The 19,809-nt window shown below is 39.6% G+C and overlaps 2 protein-coding genes across 2 annotated transcripts in view; both read left to right on the plus strand.

Moving 5' to 3' along the window:
• mkrn2os.1 (MKRN2 opposite strand, tandem duplicate 1) overlaps positions 1-1,845 on the plus strand; it is a 3,148-nt gene extending 1,303 nt beyond the window's left edge. Inside the window, exon 4 of the mRNA XM_024136767.2 lies at positions 1,537-1,845. Coding sequence (XP_023992535.1) covers positions 1,537-1,744 — 208 coding nt within the window. The 3' untranslated portion in view covers positions 1,745-1,845. The remainder of the gene's footprint in view (positions 1-1,536) is intronic.
• Positions 1,846-18,859: 17,014 nt separating this feature from the next.
• Positions 18,860-19,809, plus strand: part of LOC112069422 (MKRN2 opposite strand protein-like) — an 8,288-nt gene continuing 7,338 nt past the window's right edge. The window contains exons 1-3 of the mRNA XM_070438546.1: positions 18,860-19,130; positions 19,280-19,329; positions 19,485-19,653. Of these exons, the coding sequence (XP_070294647.1) occupies positions 18,925-19,130; positions 19,280-19,329; positions 19,485-19,653 (425 nt within the window). The 5' untranslated portion in view covers positions 18,860-18,924. The remainder of the gene's footprint in view (positions 19,131-19,279; positions 19,330-19,484; positions 19,654-19,809) is intronic.

The raw sequence follows: 19,809 nt of genomic DNA on the forward strand, positions 1-19,809 counted from the left end.
GGTTGAACCGTTTAGAAATCCCCTCCCCCTCCCTGAACCGTTTAGAAATCCCCTCCCCCCTCCCTGAACCGTTTAGAAATCCCTCCCCCCTCCCTGAACCGTTTAGAAATTACAGCTTTTTGTACATAGTCGTCGCCCCCAAGTATTTGGTCCCCTTCATAGCACGCAGTGACTACATGAAGCCTGTGACTCTACACATTTGTTGGATGCATTTGCTGTTTTGTTGGTTGTGTTTCAGATTATTTTGTGCCAATAGAAATGAATGCTAAATAATGTATTGTGTCATTTTGGAGTCACTTTTAATTGGAGATTGAATATGTTTACTAAACAACGTCTACACCTTCTTCATGTTGAATCTGCTACCCATGATTACCAGATAATCAATCGCTTGAATGAATCGTGAATAATCGATAACTGAGAAAGTTTAGACGCACAATCTCATACCCCCAAGACATGCTAACGCTCTCACCATTACAGTAACAGAGGTGGTTAGCATTTTATATCATACCCCCAAACATGCTAACTCTCACCATTACAGTAAACAGGGAGGTTAGCATTTTATATCATACCCCCAAGACATGCTAACCTCTCACCATTACAGTAACAGGGGGTTAGCATTTTATATCATACCCCCAAGACATGCTAACCTCTCACCATTACAAGTAACAGAGTGGTTAGCATTTTATATCATACCCCAAGACATGCTATACCTCTCACCATTACAGTAACAGAGTGGTTAGCATTTTTATATCATACCCCCAAGACATGCTAACCTCTCCCCATTACAGTAACAGAGTGGTTAGCATTTTATATCATACCCCAAGACATGCTAACCTCTCACCATTTACAATAACAGAGGTGTTAGCATTTTACTATATACCCCCAAGACATCTAAACCTCTCACCATTACAATTAACATTGGTGATGTTAGCCATGTTAGCATTTTATATCATACCCCCAAGACATGCTAACCTCTCACCATTACAATAACAGAGGTGGTTAGCATTTTATATCATACCCCCAAGACATGCTAACCTCTCCCCATTACAGTAACAGAGGTGGTTAGCATTTTATATCATACCCCCAAGACATGCTAACCTCTCACCATTACAATAACAGAGGTGGTTAGCATTTTATATCATACCCCCAAGACATACTAACCTCTCACCATTACAGTAACAGAGGTGGTTAGCATTTTGGGGGGGGTATAATATGTGCGTCTAACTTTCTCACTCATTATAATTCACTATTAATTCAGGATTATTAATAATCATAATATAGAACCAAATACTAAACGTTTTTAATACACAAGTTAATTTGTCCCAATACATTTGGGCCCCTAAAATGGGGGCACTACTGTATGTACAAAAAGGGCTGTAATTGTGAAACGGTTCACCCGATACAGATGAAAATACCCTCAAATTAAAGCTGACAGTCTGCCCTTTAACCTCAGTCATTGTATCATTTCAAATCCGAAGTGGAGTACAGAGCCAAAACAGCAACACGTGTCACTGAAGCGCACTGTATTTGCTCCAGGTTTGAAGAGGAGAGGGAGTTTGGCTCGTGTTGCTATGGCTTTGCCCTGTCCTTCCTGAACCAGCTGAGGAGAGCAGAGGGCAGAGAGTCAGTCACTAGGGATGACTTCACACAGCAACATGTCCTTCCCCTCGTTAAGACTGCCTCCAAATACATCACAGTCTACCAAGAGATCCATCAACATGGTTTCTACGTAGCTGATTTATAAGATGCTTGTATTTAGTGTAATTTTCAGAGGGGTTGGGATAAAGCTGAATGACCTTCCGTTGGATCTTGTATACAATTGGACAATWAAGTAAACTTCATTGATATTGTTAATGCTTAGTTGTTGGTCAGCACAGACAAATCCTGATGCTTTTAATTTTTTAAGTAATTAACAGAATATGGGTAGATGAATGTCTGCTCAAGGGTATAATATACAAACTTTCACAAAAGCTCTGACGAAGGCCTGGGGCCTGTTGCACAAAACTAGGATAAGGGATTAAGCCAGGATATCTTGGTGATCCTGGCTCAATTGATCCGTAATCCGGTTGCACTAAAGATGGATAGGGGGCAGGAGGATATGTTATGGTATAAATTACCATGGAGATTTATTCTGTGGAGCTAGCCTGCTCCAGACCAGGCTTAAATTCCAGGTCTAATTTAATCTCATCCCTAATGTCAGTCAGCAGTCACCACAAATGGAAAACCAATAGTTATTTCACTGCTCACTATACATTGTTATCACATAACTAGACCCACTGTTATTATTTAAACGTTTGTGATCATTAATTCATGATTTTGGATAAAAAATGATTTTTAGATGATGTTGCTATCATTAGATAATTTACAGTTTCCCATAGACTATAAGGCTATACATGATCCCTCGCCACTTCGCGGTTCACTTATCGCGGATTCGCTATTTCGCGTATTTTCATAATGCATTTTTTTTTTTTTTGGTGCATTGTGCTCTGCATTCTGATTCGCTAAAAACTCACTCCCGCTTCTTGTATCAAAACATGCTACGAATTGTGCTATCATTTGTCGTCTCGTGCAGTTATGTGTACGTACATAAAACAGCTTGGCAAATTTACATTAAGTTGGCCAAATTATCTTGTAATTTCAAACATCTCCTAAACCCATAATAACCCACTGCAGAGCGCAGTCAGGATGCAGCGGCCCGTCTGAAGAGCAGTGAAACGGCCTCATCGTGAGTCACTGTATTTGTATACATGTAATAGTTGCTAATTGTAAAAAAAAAAAAAAAAAGTTTTCTATTTCGCGGATTTCACTTATCGCGGGTCATTTTCGGAACGTAACCCGCGATAAACGAGGGATTACTGTATAATAAATGATAGAATATTAGGGCCACAGAGGAAAAAACACAAGTCATAATATTGTAACCAGTTGTTTAAAGGAGGACAGTTGTTAAAAATGACAGATGTGGAGCATTTCGTGAATTGTACTTCAGTATGGTTTCATAAACAAGACATGCTGATGTGCCAGAATATTAAGTATCATATTGTCATAAGTATCAAACTGTAAAAACAATATGTAGCTTTTCCTGCAGAAAGAACCAGCCTCATAAATTTATGACTTTATCCTTTTCTTCAGTGTGGCCTAGTACTCTGTCATATAACAATACACATTCCATATGAATATAAAAACACAATGTGTGAACATTATGTTCCTTTATTGAATAAGGACAAAACAAGCAGGTAAACCATCAGCTCCTTCGAAACTGAAGTCACAGTGACTCTACAAGCAATGGAAAGCACAGAATCCAAGCATATTATACAAAATGATACATACACATTCAAAGGTCTGTATATAACACACCCTGCATGTCTGCACACTAAAAAAATGCAGGACAATCCATACACATCAACTGAACAGACAAATGAATGGATGCAGTAGCCTCCCTGGCAGCCTTGTATTACACACAGTATAACCGCACAAACATCATAAGAGGCCAAATTCGTACAAAAACGAACCAAAAAAACCAAATTCCTCTGCCACCGCAGGAACATATTTAACCAAATTGAAAGCACACATACTAACTAAAATAATTCAACACAATATTGGTCCCTCAGCAGCCGACCACTGTCGTCATCAGGGAAGATTGCCGGATTGTCCCAGTCCATGGCTGGTGGCACTCTGGGGGCCCTCTCCTTCCTCAGGCAGGCCACATTGTGGAGGACAGCACAAGCCCACGTAATATCCATGCCCTAACAGGGCTGACCCTTAATTTGTGAAGGCAGTGAAAAGCGTGCCTTCAGGAGGCCAAAGGTCATTTCAACTCTGGCCCTGGTCCTGGCATGGGCATGGTTGTAGGCCTGCTGTGCTTCTCTGGGGTCTGTGAAAAGGTGTCAGGAGAAAAGGACTGGCAGCCATACCCCCTGTCTCCCAGCAACACACCAGAGAATTTCACCTGTCAACACAAAATCTCATCATTACTACCTCATAAACACAGTGGATATTCTTGACACAGCCATGATGGTTATAAATAGGGTTGTGTGGCTTACCTTGTGATAGGCACTGATAGATTTCGAGAGGCCCGAAAGATTTCTGGAGTCATGACTGAGCCAGGCATTCTTGCCACAACATTGCTGATCACACAGTCAGCATTGCAGGACCTTCTGAATCATAAGATGAGGAAATATTACACCCATATGCACATCACTGGCAATGCAGAGTGTTCGTCAATGGACAATTCAAAAGTTATGTTCACCTGAACATTAATGCTGTGAAAGGATTCCTATTCACAAATCGGCCTCATGGCCACCTGAGGGGCTTTTATCCTTATGTGTGTGCAGTCCACTGCACCAATGACATTGGGAACCTGTCCCAAAGTAATGAGTATCCTACTATGTGTTAACAGTTGTCCTGTATTTGTAGATCCTCTTACCTGCAATCCTATAGAACTCCTCTTTGATGTCACAGAGTCTTCTGTGGCAGGGAAGGAGATGAAGACATTGCTAATGCTTTGATAGCCAGACAACACTCCTTATTGTGCGGCAAATTGTGGCTGTGTTCAGCTGTTCTGCATCCCCACTGAGTACAGGAAGGCTCCACTAGCAAAAAAGCGCAAGCCACACAAACCATTTGCTCCACCTCAGTGCATGGCTCCGTGCATGCGGTGTTAATCCTGGGACCCAGTGTCTGCATAGATACCTGATGCCATCTGCAGAAAACTGTATCTTTCTATAGATGGTCATAGGGAAGGCCAGTGGTCCAACCGGTCCCTGAAAGACCTTTCTCGCCTGAAGGCTCTCCTCAGCAACAAGTGCTTCTTCATCCACCACATCTCGCACGAATGGGCATGCCATTTGTCAGAGCAGAAAGGAACACACAATTTTGGGCCTTCATATAGGCTAGTGGCCACACCTGGTGCTGGGGGGGTGGGCAAAAGAGGCGATGCCTTATAACGATGACTTGGTTGTACTGATTGCTGGGAAATAAAAAAAACCTTAGAAAGATGCCACCGTCCTGTGTGCTCACAATAAGAGCTCATATGTCATGGCTCACTGACTTTACGAGAATATACCTAATTTTTATTTGAGCTGTGTCATCTTCTTGGAGCTGGGGAGGAAAGAAAAATAATGATTAATACATTTTGTGTTACAGTTAGCATACAGTGTACATTGAAGGCATATCTCACCTCCTCTCAAGTTTTTTTATTTCAAGGTCCAGTTTCCTAATTGTCCTCTTTTTTATTTGGACTCCAGTGCAAGATTTTCCACTTTTTCTTCTTGTACTGAATGTCTATGTCTGCCAGTTTCATTTGGCGCGGAGGTGGTTGCCATACAACTTTCTGATAGCTTGTGAGCTCTGTGAACACAATACAATTAGCGCAGCTGGAATTTGGCAGGATGTGGTGTCCTTTTATTAATACGCACTATGTTGCCAGGCTGGTTTTCCCACTGTATAGCATCTGGTCCGTGAAAAAGAAATTAGATTTTTTGATTTTGATGAGGACTCCTCACCATTGTAGAGTAAATAGTACTTTCACAGTCTTAACATGATACCTCATGCCTTCTGGAATCCAGAAGAGATGGTCTCCTCCTCATCATCGTCTCCATCATGTGCTGTTGCTGCTGCACTGGGCCTTCACCCTATCACATTTAATCGGATTCTATTTGAAGCTAGTAGACAAAACATGCCAGCCTACAGTATGCCTTTGATGGAGTACTCACTGGATCAGCATCGTCTGGTGCTTGTGCTGGTGGCTCTAAAGGAAACAGTGCTGCCAGACACTGCAAGGCAATAGGTAAACCAAAGTCAGACAGTCCAAATTGATAATATGAATGTGGTTGTATCCATGTAGAGATGGAGGACATACCTTGAATGAAGCGGTGGCATCTTGGGAGGACCTATGCTCGTCTCTTTCCCAGGGATCCCTCTAAGACGGGCCTGCCTTTATTTAGCTCCAAGGCCATGTCCTCTGCTGGGGTAAGGTCAGCCTTTGTGACTCCACCACCCGTGCCTTGTCTGTGGGTATTCTTTTTCACTGCTAAACAGTACAGACAATGTGTGGACAGGCACCTTCTGGTACAATATATGCTTGTGCTTTGTTAAATATTAGTCAGGGACCATACCATTCTGCAGAATGTTCTGTATTTGATTTTGACCTGCTGCCATGTCGTTTTGGCCGCTTCATGTTTAATCTAACACACACACACACACACAATTTAATGGAGTCACACTGCAAAAAATTACTTGGTATTTTTGTCTTGTTTTCAGTAAAAATATCAAAAATGTATCATAGCTTTATACAGTGTGATGGAGTTACTTTACACAATTTCACTCATATCTGCAGTGAATTTCAATTAAAAATTTAACCGTTTCATAATTACAGTACAACTGCATTTTTGGAGATGTGAATTAAATATTTGAATTGTAATTGTGATGTTTCAGCGGAGCGGTGAGTGTGTAATTTTGCACTACTTACGCATTCAGGCGGTCTGCAATACTTTGCCACGCTTTTTCTCTTTGCTTTATCACTGTGGCGGTGTTGCCTTTCTTCTTAATTATATCTTTTACCTCCTCGTATGCCTCCATGAGGATTTGTGCTTCCGACGGGGAAAAGTACGCGGCTCTAGTTGCCATGGTAAATCAGTTAATCTGTGATCTGTGGCGGGGTCTATTTGAGTGAGCCGTGAGCGCGCACCTATCCAGGATTGGTTTCACCTGGCTTAATGAATCCGTGTCTGCTCATCCTGGCTTGGTCTTTGTGCAACAATTAAGCCTGGACCGCACATGTTTTGGCTTCATTGAGCTCAGCTGAGTCATTTATCCCGGATGTCTTAATTCTACTTTTGTGCAACAGGCCCCGGAGGCCGACAAGTAAGCTTGAATAAAATAAATGATACTCGCAAGAGTAGTTTGCAGGGTTAATTATAATTTCAAGTATTCACAATTGTTCCCAATCACCTGCAACCAGACAACTCAGAAGTGGAGTGCTTTTTTAAATGAGCTCTACACTATGTAAAGGAAACCACAGTGAATAGTAGCTTACATGGAAAAACAATCTCCAACAAACATTTAAACAACACCACACGTGTGTTATTGACAACACCATCCCATGTGTTATTGACAACACCATCCCATGTGTTAGAAAGAGGAGGAAGGGAAGCGCTACTAAGGTACACTATAGTATATTTTGGTAGATAGAAGGTGCTCTTTGGTAAAAGGTGTAAATTGGTCATCAAAAAGAAAGGAGACCAAGGCACTCTTCATATAATTAATTAAAATGCCTTTATTAGTATGGCATGTTCAATAGAAACAAAGTTGTTTAAAAACCGACGCGTTTCGGCTGCATGGCCTTCGTCAGGGAGTACAGAAAAAGGAGAATACAATGTCCTCTTTTAAAGCTTTTCCAATTAGCCCTAATTAGAAGAGGGAGTGGTTACCAAATTGGACACACCTAGTAAGCAATAATATACACATGAAAAGGTGAAATACTGTAGCTATGTTATCATGAGCATACAACTCCAAGCTAGAAGCATCAGAACACCCAGAGAGGCAGTTCCAACCCTAACCATGACTGGGAGAAGTGTCCAGAACAAGAAAGCAATATATTCCACAGTACTCCAGAACACAGCAAAACATGAACAACAGTCAAAACATAGCTAGAGGGCAATTGAGCAAAATGTCCACTAGATGACAGCAAATGGACCCATCACGACCCTACAGGAAGGGTGAGAATCCATATCTTCATTTAAACCAGGGTACTTAGTGGCCTGTAGTTTGTAAATCCAAAAACTTTCCCTTTGGTTTAACTGTTTAAGACGGTCCCCTTTTCTAATAGAGGCCGGAACATGATCAATACCCATAGCTTGTAGGGAGGCAGGGTTACCATGGTGTAAGGACTTTGTAGTGCCTTGCCATGGGGTAGTCTCACTTGCCTACCCGTATGGCGTACTTGTGTTCCGCCAAGCGATCTTGAAGGCGTCTCTTTGTCCGTCAATGTAGAACACCTTGCACTGTGGACATTCCAGTCTATAGATGACATGAGTGGTTTTGCAGTTTAATAAAATGCTTGAGGTAATACTCAATTTTAGAAGCTGTGTCAAAAAATACTTTTTCTGTGCAATATTACTGCAATGGTTGCACTGGTAACATTTAAAAGAGCCCTTGGGTTTGTGGTCAAGCCAAGTTTTTTGAGAGTACCCGGAAGATAACTGTGGACTAATTTGTCATTTAGGGTAGGACATTCTTAAAGCTTATGACTGGTGGTTCAGGAAAGACTTGGCGTAGTAGCGTATCACTTTGGATGATTCCCAATTATTTTTAATGATTCTTTTAATGTTCTCTGCTTCAGTGCTGTATTTTGTAACAAAATACACTCTCTCTGATGTATCACGAGGCACTCCTCTTCTAACAAGTTCTCTCTGTCAAGTAATCCAGCCCTTATACCTGCATCTTTCAGGACCTGAACGCTGTAGCCCCGATCCAAAAAGCGATTCTCCAATTCAGCAGATTTGACACTGTAGTCTGTTTCCTGATCGCAAATTCTGCGGACTCTTTGGAGTTGGCCATATGGAATATTCTCTTTTAGCCTTTTGGGGTGAAAACTGTCTGCCCTCAGAATGGTATTCCCATCTGTAGGCTTCCTAAAGATCCCACCATCCCATGTGTTATTGACAACACCATCCCATGTGTTATTGACAACACATCCCATGTGTTATTGACAACACCATCCCATGTCTTATTGATAACACCATCCCATGTCTTATTGACAACACCATCCCATGTCTTATTGACAACACCATCCCATGTCTTATTGACAACACCATCCCATGTCTTTATTGACAACACCATCCATGTGTTATTGACAACACCATCCCATGTGTTATTGACAACACACATCCATGTGTTATTGATAACACATCCCATGTGTTATTGACAACACCATCCCATGTCTTATTGACAACACCATCCCATGTCTTATTGACAACACCATCCCATGTGTTATTGACAACCCATCCCATGTGTTATTGATAACACCATCCCATGTCTTATTGACAACACCATCCCATGTCTTATTGACAACACCATTCCCATGTGTTATTGACAACACACCATCCCATGTCTTATTGACAACACCATCCCATGTCTTATTGATAACACCATACGATGTGTTATTGACAACACCATCCCATGTGTTATTGACAACATCATACCAACTACATCATACCAGTCATCCAACAGATTCCCAGTCAGAGCGACACACAGAAGCATCCAGTGGCAATGTCCTGCTCAAGGGCATGTTGACCGATCTACCACCAGGCCAAGAAACGTGAACCCGAAACCTTCCAAGATCACCCTACAGTTCCCCAATAGCTGTCCCTCAACCATTCGAGATTAATTAATTCCATTCCCCACCCGCAAGAACCCCACAATGCACCAACAACCAAGAGAATGAACTAAAGAAAAAAAAAAGGAAAAGACAGAAGAAAACAGCAAACAACAATGCAAAAAAAATACAAAAAATTATACATTTAAAACAAAGGACATCAGGGACAACTGAAATCATAACAGCAATGTCAACTGTATATGTTTGTGTGCATGTCTGGCCCTATTACATGTATGTGTGTGTTCTTGTATGTGTTTCTTTGAATGAGAGTGTGTGTATATGCATGTGAACAAACACCTGCATGGCATCAGCCTCAGGCAAACCGGCATTAGTTGTAAAAAACACTGCCACTTAGTGTCATTCAAATGTACTTTTTATTATGATTTATTTTGACCATCATTCTATCTCTCACACAGCAACTCCACTCCCACTTGTCTCCAATTCCATATACCAACCCTCAGCCCATCCCATTTATCTCTGCTGGCCACCCACTTCGGGTTTCTACTCAACACATATCTTTCAACTATACTGTGATGTTTAATGTACAATTTCAATCTATCTAATCGAATATAATCCACAGATTGCGAGTTGAAGATAAATACTTTTACTAAGAGTATTAGTATATTAGTAATTGACTGACCCGGTCTCTCCAGATCTCCTAACAGTACTATTTCTAGGGTCAATTTTAGATCAATGCTATGCATTTTCAGCCATTCCGGAACCTGAGACCAGAAACAGGCTACCTGAGGGCAATACCAAAATAAATGGTCTATTGATTCTGTATCCTCACAACAAAATCTGCAGAGCTTCAATGATTTTATGCCCCAAATATTCAACATTTTGTTGGTGGCAAGAATTCTATATAATAATTTTAGCTGAAAAGCACGAAGTCTTGAATCTTGCGTTGTTTTATATATCAACTCATACACCCTGTACCATGGAATCGGTACATCAAAAATCTCTTCCCAACTATTTTGAAATCTGTATGGCACAGTTGTCAACATCCTGGTCCTCAAATGAAACTAGTATACTTTCCTATTTATGCTATTTTTATTCCTCCGTGTCACGTTCTGACCATAGTTCTTGTGTGTTTTGCTTGTTTTAGTGTTGGTCAGGACGTGAGCTGGGTGGGCATTCTATGTTGTGTGTCTAGTTTGTCTGTTTCTGTGTTTGGCCTAATATGGTTCTCAATCAGAGGCAGCTGTCAATCGTTGTCCCTGATTGGGAATCATATATAGGTGGCTTGTTTTGTGTTGGGGATTTGTGGGTGGTTGTTTCCTGTCTCTGTGTTTTCTCTGCACCAGCTAGGACTGTATCGGTTTGCCACATTTTGTTATTTTGTATTTGTAAGTGTTCACTGTTTATCGTTTAATTAAACATGTTGAGCACTGGCTACGCTGCGTGTTGGTCCGATCCCTGTTACCTCCTRCATTTTTGGGGCAATGCTGTAATCAGTTGGTTGTACTCTTGGATTGAGCAGACCTTTCCGTACAATTCTGATAACTCCATGAAGGACATAACTATACCATTCCAATTTACAAAAATACCCTTTTCCATAAATACAGGTATTTTATCAACCAGCATATTTGAGTTCAGCCATACATATTTGTTGTAATATTTGTTCTATCTTTTCAGGGGGGTGAAATTGAAATTGTAGCCAGCTCTGCAATGCTTGTTTGAAAAAGAGAGATACTTTGAAAAAAGTATAATTTTCAATTAATCAAAAACGAGACATGGCAATCTGCACAAAGGCAGGAGTAGGCAGCTCCATAAGTAAGTGCGTAAACTGAGATATGACTAAGGAGTTAAGCAGGGCAATTTTTCCATAATTGGACAGGTATTTACCTCTCCATGGTTGCAGGATCTTGTCTATTTTTACAAGTTTTCTATTGAAATACATTGTGGAGAGCTTATTTATATATTTTGTGATATGAATACCGAGTATGTCTACTTCGCCATCAGCCCATTTTATAGGTAAACTGCAGGGTAATGTAAAAGTTGTAATTTAAGGGTCCAGTACGTAATATTGTACACTTACCATAATTAGGTTTTAGTCCAGAGAGTACAGAAAAGTTATCTAGATCTTTAATGAGACATTGCAGGGATCTAGTTTGCGGACTTAATATAACACTTGAGTCATCGGCATACAAGGACACCTTTGTTTTTAAGCCTTGGATTTCTAATCCTTTAATGTTGTTATTGGATCTGATTTTAATAGCTAGCATTTGTTGGCCATAACGAACAGATATGATGACAGCGGATACCCTTGTTTAACTCCTCTTGACAATTCAAAACTCTCTGAGAAGTAGCCATTATTTACTATTTAACACCTGGGGTTGCTATACATTATTTGTACCCATATTATAAGAGAATTACCGAACTTGAAAAAATCCAGGCATTTATAAATAAATTCCAGTCTTACTTTAATGCCTTTTCAAAATCCGCTATAAATACCATTCCTGACTTCTTATATGTTTCATGATGTTCTATTATTTCTAGTAGTTGTCGTATATTATCTCCAATGTATCGTCCATGTAAAAAAACCTGTCTGATCAGGATGAACAATACCTGGTAAACCCCCTTTTAATTCTGAGTGCTATGCATTTTGTTAGTATTTTTGCATCACAACATTGAAGTGTAAGGGGCCTCCAGTTTTTTTAGATAGACTGGGTCTTTATATTTGCCATCTGGGTCTTGTTTTAATAATAGAGAAATCAGACCTTCCTGCTGAGTACCTGACAGACTACCATTTCTATAGGAGTAGWTAAAACAATCTAACAATGGAGCTTTTAGTATATCAAAAAATACTTGATATACCTCTACCGGTATGCCATCAAGCCCTGGGTTTTTTCCAGACTGAAAGGATTTAATAGCCTCAAAAGGCTATTCCTCTGTAATTTGGCCTTCGCACTGATCTTTCTGTAAATTTTTTAATTTTCCATTGTTTATATTATTTGGAAAGAATTCCTTACCATAATCTTCATTTAGTGAGAAAGGATGAGATGGAAAAGAGAACATCTGCCTAAAATAATTAGCTTCCTCTTTTAAAATATAATTCGGAGAATCATAGATGACTCCGTCTTCAGTAACGAGTTTCTGCAAATTAATTTTGTTAGCGTTCCTTTATTGAAGATTCAGGAAGAATTGTGTTCATTTTTCTCTATAATCCATCCAGTTTGCTTTATTTTTGGAATAGATTACATTAGATCGTTCTWGAATAAGTTCCTCCAGTTCTTTTTGTTTTCCTCTAACTTATTTTGTATCTCTGTAGTATCGTTTTTATTGCCATCTACCTGTACTATTAGTTCATGGATTTGCCTTGTTAGTCTGGTCTCTTTAGCCAGAAATGCGTGTTTTTATTGATGAATATTGAATTGAATGACCCCTGAAGGTACATTTAAAGGTATCCAAACAATAAGGGGATTTGCTGACCTATATTATACTGGAAAAATTCAGTTATCATTCTTTTGTCTAGAAAAATAAGTTGTCTCCAGTAACTTTGATTACATTTCCAATATCCGTCCACGTGGAAAACCTATAAGAGTTATGTGAATGCCAATTAGATGATATCTTGATCGCATTCTGTCTCCTATTAAAACTTTTAACCTTTGATGCAAGAGAGAAAGAGACAAGAAAGTAGTCAAACGACTAGCTTGATTAAGTTTCCTCATGTATATCTCACTATGTCGGTGTTTTTTAGTCTCCAAATATCCACTATTTCAATGTGTTCCATACTTCTCTAGGATAGGGGCGACATTTTCACTTTTGGATGAATTGGTGCCCAAATTGAACGGCCTCGTACTCTGTCCTAGATCATATAATTGCATATTATTATTACTATTGGATAGAAAACACTCTGAAGTTTCTTAAAACGTTTGAATTATATTGTGAGTAAAACAGAACTCATATGGCAGGCAAACCTCCAAACAGGAAGTGAATAATCTGTAATGGGTCGCTGTGAAAGTCATCGCCTATCAATTCTCCTATATTTATGGATCTGTATGCACTTCATACGCCTTCCACTAGATGTCAACAGGCAGTAGAACGTGGAATGAAGCGTCTAGCATGATGTGGGGCCGAACGAGAAGCTTTTGGAGTGACTGGTCAGGCAGATTGCCAGTTTCTTGGCCACGCACGCCGGGCATGTGATGTCCTTGTCTTTCCTGAGTTATATAGACATGAAGAATGCTCCGTTTGGGACGTTATTGGATATATATGAGAAAAACATCCTGAAGATTGATTCTCAACTGAGTTTGACAAGTTTATTCGATTTGTAATATCACTTTTGAAGTTTTCGTTCATTAGCGGTAAATTTGTATGGACACGTTACTACACATGCTAGCCAAAGTTGCTAATTCGACAGAAGTAATGGACATTATAAAACAAAACAACGATTTTATTGTGGAACTAGGATTCCTGGCACTGCATTCTGATGAAAGATCATCAAAGGTAAGGGAATATTTTTGATGTAATTTCGTATTTCTGTTTGACTCCAACATGGGAGAATGGCTGAGAGCCGTCTCAGCATTATTGCATGGGATGCTTTTTACTAAAGTTTATTTTTTTAAACTAACACAGCGGTTGCATTAAGAACAGTGTATCCTTAATTATATGTATTCACAAGATGTTTACTTTAATTATGTAAATCAAAGTTTTATGATGAGTATTTTCCTCTGTTAATTATTCTGGCTATTTTGGAGCCATTTTCTGAACATGGCGCCAATGAAAACCATAAATATGGCTATAAATATGCTATATATTGGCATAATATGCACATTATCGAACAAACATAATGTATTGTATAAACATGATGTCATATGACTGCATCGATGAAGAGTTAAGGTTGTGATTCATTTTATTCTATTTGTGGGTTTTGTGAAAGCTTCTTTGCTGTGAAAATTATGTGTTATTTTGGATATGGTGGTGAGCTAACATAAATATATGTTGTGTTTTCGCTGTAAACATGAAAAAAAATTGACATGTTGGCTGGATACAAGATGTTTATTTCATTTGCGTATTGGACTTTGATTCATGAAATTATTATATTATATTATTTACCTGTGGCGCTAGGCCAGCTATGCTAGTCAGCGTTTTCTGATGACAATGATCCGGATCGGGGATGGGTGGTTCAGAGAGGCTGAACTTGGGCTGCAAGCCCTAAGTCGGGATCAAAATATGACAACAGCCAGTCCAAGTGCAGGGCGCCAAATTCAAAAACCATAAATCTTCATAATTAAATTCCTCAAACATACATGTGTCTTATATCATTTTAAAGGTAATCTTGTTGTTAAGCCACCAAACTGTCTGATTTCAATAGGCTTTCAGCGAAAGCACTACAAACGATTATGTTCACCACAAAACTAAAAATATCATAGCATTTTCCAGCTAATGATAGCAATCACAAAAAACCGAGATAGAGATAAAATGATTCACTAACCTTCGATTATTTTCATCAGATTGACACTCATAGGACTTCATGTTACACCATACATGCGTTTTTTGTTTTGATTCAATTCTATTTATATCAAAAAATCTGAGTTTACATTGAGGCTACAAGAATCACTAATGCAAAAACATCAAGTGACTTTGCCATAGCCGTCGTTCACATTTGAATACTCATCATAAATATACGATGATAATACAAGTTATACACATTGAGTTATAGATATAACTCTCCTTAATGCACCGCAATGTCAGATTTTAAAAAAACTTTAAAGAAAATAACTGCACGCTATAATCTGAGACGGCGCTCAAATTAGCATATCATAGCTGCAAAGATAGCGTCACTATAACAACCAAAATATATTATAATATTCATTACCTTTGTTGGTTTCGATCAGAAGGCTTAGCAGAAACTCCAGGTCCACAATAAATGTTTGTTTTTGTTCGGAAAAAATCCGTTATTTATGTCCAATTGTTAGCGCGTTTGGTAAACATATCCAAACGCTAATTCTGGTCAGCTTCATATCGGACAAAAACTTAAAATGTGATATTACCGGTCGAAAGAAACATTTCAAACTAAGTACTGAATCAATCATTAGGATGTTTTTAACATATAGCTTCAAATAAGGTTCCAACGGAGTATTCTTCGTGTCTGCGTGAGCATGGAACGCAAGTGACTTGCATGAAGAAATGCATGATCAGGAAATGGGTGCTTGATGGACCACCTGACTGATTCTGCACCTCATTCTTCTCCAACAAGACCATAGAAGTCTACATTGGAATTTCTATTGATTGCTGACATCTAGTGAACCCCTAGGCAGTGCAACCCCTGTCATACGTCATTTGAAATTCTTTTGGGACTCTGTTGAAGACAGACAATCTCAGATTTCTAACTTCCAGTTTTTATTTCAACTCAGGATTTTGCCTGCCAATATGAGTTCTGTTAATCTCGAGAAATAATTCAAACAGTTTTAAAAACTTTGGAGGTGTTTTCTATTCAATTACTAATAATAATATGCAAATATTAGGAACTATGACTAAGGAGCAGGCCGTTTTAAATTGGGCACCTTTTCATCCAAGCTACTCAAATCCTGCCGTGCAGCCATTAAGAGTTAAGGCACGGTGATGATAGTTTGTAGAGTGATTACCTTTACGGTCATTGAGGTACTTAACACTGTTGTTATAGTCTCCTACTATAATGACATTTTGTTGCCTGTAAGTTCAATAATTGGTATAAATGTTTTCGAAGAAGTGTGGATCATTCCTGAATTTGGACCATATAGAATTAAATGAGCCTAAATCTCTTTTTCGTCCACTTTCATATTTCAAAAGGATCCACCTTCCTTGTGAATTCATCCTGATTATTGCACATTCAGATTGACATTTTTGTTTAATTAATATCATCAACACCTTTGAGTTCCTTTGTCCATGACAGAAAATTATTTTCACCAACCCATTCCTTTTTCCACGTAACTTCATCTAAGGATGTAGAGTGAGTTTCCTGTAAACAGTATGTTATATTCATGTAAAGACTGATCTATTCTTATATGTTATATTCATGTAAAGACTGATCTTATTGTTTTATAATCTGCTAAACACATTACAATTATAACTGGCTATACATATTTCACCCTTACCATAACTAGATACTATTCTCAGTCTAAATTGACCATAATTAGTGCCTGTAAAGTTACTGCCATCAGAGGTATTATGAAGGTCAAAACTAGAGCTTTCTAATGTCTGATATTTAGAATTCAAGAAATAGGTTCTAGCAATATTTGTTTTATTCCCTTGCCTGTTTGCCTGTGAGCCAATGCCACAGATGTTAGAAAATTGAGACAAGATATTATGTGTGTGGCAAATCTGAGTAGGTTGATGTGTATGATATTGGATGTGATATAGTGGAGAGTGTGTACGATGTCTGTATAAGAGTAAGACTTTAATCTGTGATGTCCAAATAAATAAATAATCTGCAATTTGCATGGTGAGTGTCTATGTGTGAACATGTAGTGCGTATAGCCTTGATATTCATGATGATAATTGTAATCCATATCGTATCACCATCATAGTTGCATCATAATTACCTTTAACATAATTGAAAACACATCCCAGCATTTCATAGCCAATTGACGTTTCACATGATGATGAAAGAGACCTTACATTACTATGGAGACGCTTCACTACAGTACAAATGTATTCCGTACAATATGTATTATTCCCCAATGTTGCTATTCTGATAATCTTCCCCTTGCTGTTGTAAACATATATACACTTGGACCAATACAATAAAAACTAACAATAAAACACATTAAATTATAAAACAGTTTCTCGACAAGTAGAGAGGGAGAGAAGAGAGAGAAAGAGAGAGTGAGAGGAGAGCGAGATCAGGTTGTGTATAAGTCCGTATGTGTAAGCAAGCATGTAATTGAGTACGTGTGTGTTCATATCCATTCATAATGTTCAGATATTTTTACAGTTCCCATACCTTCTTTCGTAACCTGAAGCCTGTAGAATTTAGTACAGCCACGGTGTTATGGAGCTGTCTCGGAATAGCTGTCCATCTTTAAATCAAATCAAATTTATTATAAAGCCCTTCTTAGATCAGCTGATATCTCAAAGTGCTGTACAAAAACCCAGCCTAAAACCCCAAACAGCAAGCAATGCAAGGTGTAGAGCACGGTGGCTAGGAAAAACTCCCTAGAAAGGCCAAAACCTGAGAGAGAACCAGGCTATGAGGGGTGGCCAGTCCTCTTCTGGCTGTGCCGGGTGGAGATTATAACAGAACATGGCCAAGATGTTAAATGTTCATAAATGACCAGCATGGTCAAATAATAATAATCACAGTAGTTGTAGAGGGTGCAACAGGTCAGCACCTCAGGAGTAAATATCAGTTGGCTTTTCATAGCGATCATTAAGAGTATCTCTACCGCTCCTGCGTCTCTAGAGAGTTGAAAAAAGCAGGTCTGGGACAGGTAGCAGTCCGGTGAACAGGTCAGGTTCCATAGCGCAGGCAGAACAGTTGAAACTGGAGCAGCAGCACGGCCAGGTGGACTGGGGACAGCAAGGAGTCATCATGCGCGGTCCTAGGGATCAGGTGCTCCGAAAGAGAGAAAGAAAGAAAGAAAGAAAGAGAGAAAGAGAGAATTAGAGAGAGCATACTTAAATTCACACAGAACAACGGATAAGACAGGAGAAAATACTCCAGATATAACAGACTGACCCTAGCCCCCCGACACAAACTACTGCAGCATAAATACTGGAGGCTGAGACAGGAGGGGTCAGGAGACAATTATTGACAACACCAAACCATGTGTTATTGATAGCACCATCCCATGTGTTATTGACAACACCATCCCATGTGTTATTGATAGCACCATCCCATGTGTTATTGACAAACACCATTCCATGTCTTATTGACAACACCATCCCATGTGTTATTGATAGCACCATCCCATGTGTATTGACAACACCAACCATGTGTTATTGACAACACCACACTCTGTTCTGACCTCTTACAGCTGAACTACCTTAGACAGTATAGGACTGACCCATAACCCTTTACAGTGAAACTACCTAGACAGTATAGGACTGACCATAACCCTTTACAGTGAACTACCTAGACCCAGCATTAGGACTGACCATAACCCTTTACAGTGAACTACCTAGACAGTATAGGACTGACCATAACCCTTTACAGTGAACTACCTAGACAGTATAGGACTGACCATAACCCTTTACAGTGAACTACCTAGACAGTATAGGACTGACCATAACCCTTTACAGTGAACTACCTAGACAGTATAGGACTGACCATAACCCTTTACAGTGAACTACCTAGACAGTATAGGACTGACCATAACCCTTTACAGTGAATTAAGGAATGAGCAAAAAACAGGACTGCTGAACAGAAGAGCATGGGGACAGTATAGGTGCAACCTGATAGGCCCCAGACGGTTAGTGACAAATGAGAAGGTTATGTGAGTGGAGCGTCACAGACCAGATAGGTTAAATTACCCTGCTGTCCTGCTAGGGTGTTAGTGTGAAGACCTAGCACTGGGTAGGGGACTTAGTAAGCAACCTAGTAGGGAAGTTCTATTCCATCTGTTTCCATGGAGAAAAAGAGTGTGATTAAGTTCAGCCACTGTCAGAAGGACATCTTCTGTTTCTTGGTTCCAGAGAAATGTCCAGAGTGTGGAGTGAGCTTCAGCAGTGGCAGGCTGGAGGAGGCTCCTATCCGTATCCCCAACCCTTTTTCTAACGGACACAAGACCCCATGCTGCTTCCTGGTCGCACCTGCTGAGGAAAACAACCTCAGGTAACCAATGACTACTGTGTTGGTGTAAAAGGCAACATGCTGTTCTTAGCAGATGGTCTGTTTGCTGCACATTGAATGAACACAAACTCAATGCACGGACAGCTGTTACACACATCACAGATTGATTGAATGTAGATTGCTGTGTTTAGGGAGTTTGATGGCGGCTCAGACCTACACACTGGGATCACAGACACTAATGGTAGGTTCCGTTTCTTCACCCATACTGTAACGGTACATGCTACAACTTCCCTTCACAATTTACTCAATGGAAAGTTAACATTACTGACATCAAAACGTCATTAGGACTAAAACTGGATACGCTTAATACTGACAGTCAGTGTGTTTGTTCTATAGGAGTGGTGTTCAACTACACTAAGCCAGGGGTCCGGCAGGACCAGCGAGGCTGGGAGATGTGTATCAGTATTCCCCTGATCCAACCAGACATGTTCAACCTTCTCAACCAATGGGACCAATACCTCAACACGTTCTCAGACGCCGAGATGTGGGACCCAGCATACAAAAGGTGCACCTTCGTATTGAACTTTAAGATCCTATTACTGTATTACTGATATAGGAACAGTTGATAAAGTCTCTATTACTGTATTACTGACAGAGGAACAGTTTATTTGTTATTTAACCTTTATTTAACCAGGAAAATCCCATTGAGACCCAGAGTATA

Source organism: Salvelinus sp. IW2-2015, unplaced genomic scaffold (genome assembly GCF_002910315.2).
Source record: "Salvelinus sp. IW2-2015 unplaced genomic scaffold, ASM291031v2 Un_scaffold1010, whole genome shotgun sequence".
NCBI classification, from domain to species: Eukaryota; Metazoa; Chordata; class Actinopteri; order Salmoniformes; family Salmonidae; genus Salvelinus; species Salvelinus sp. IW2-2015.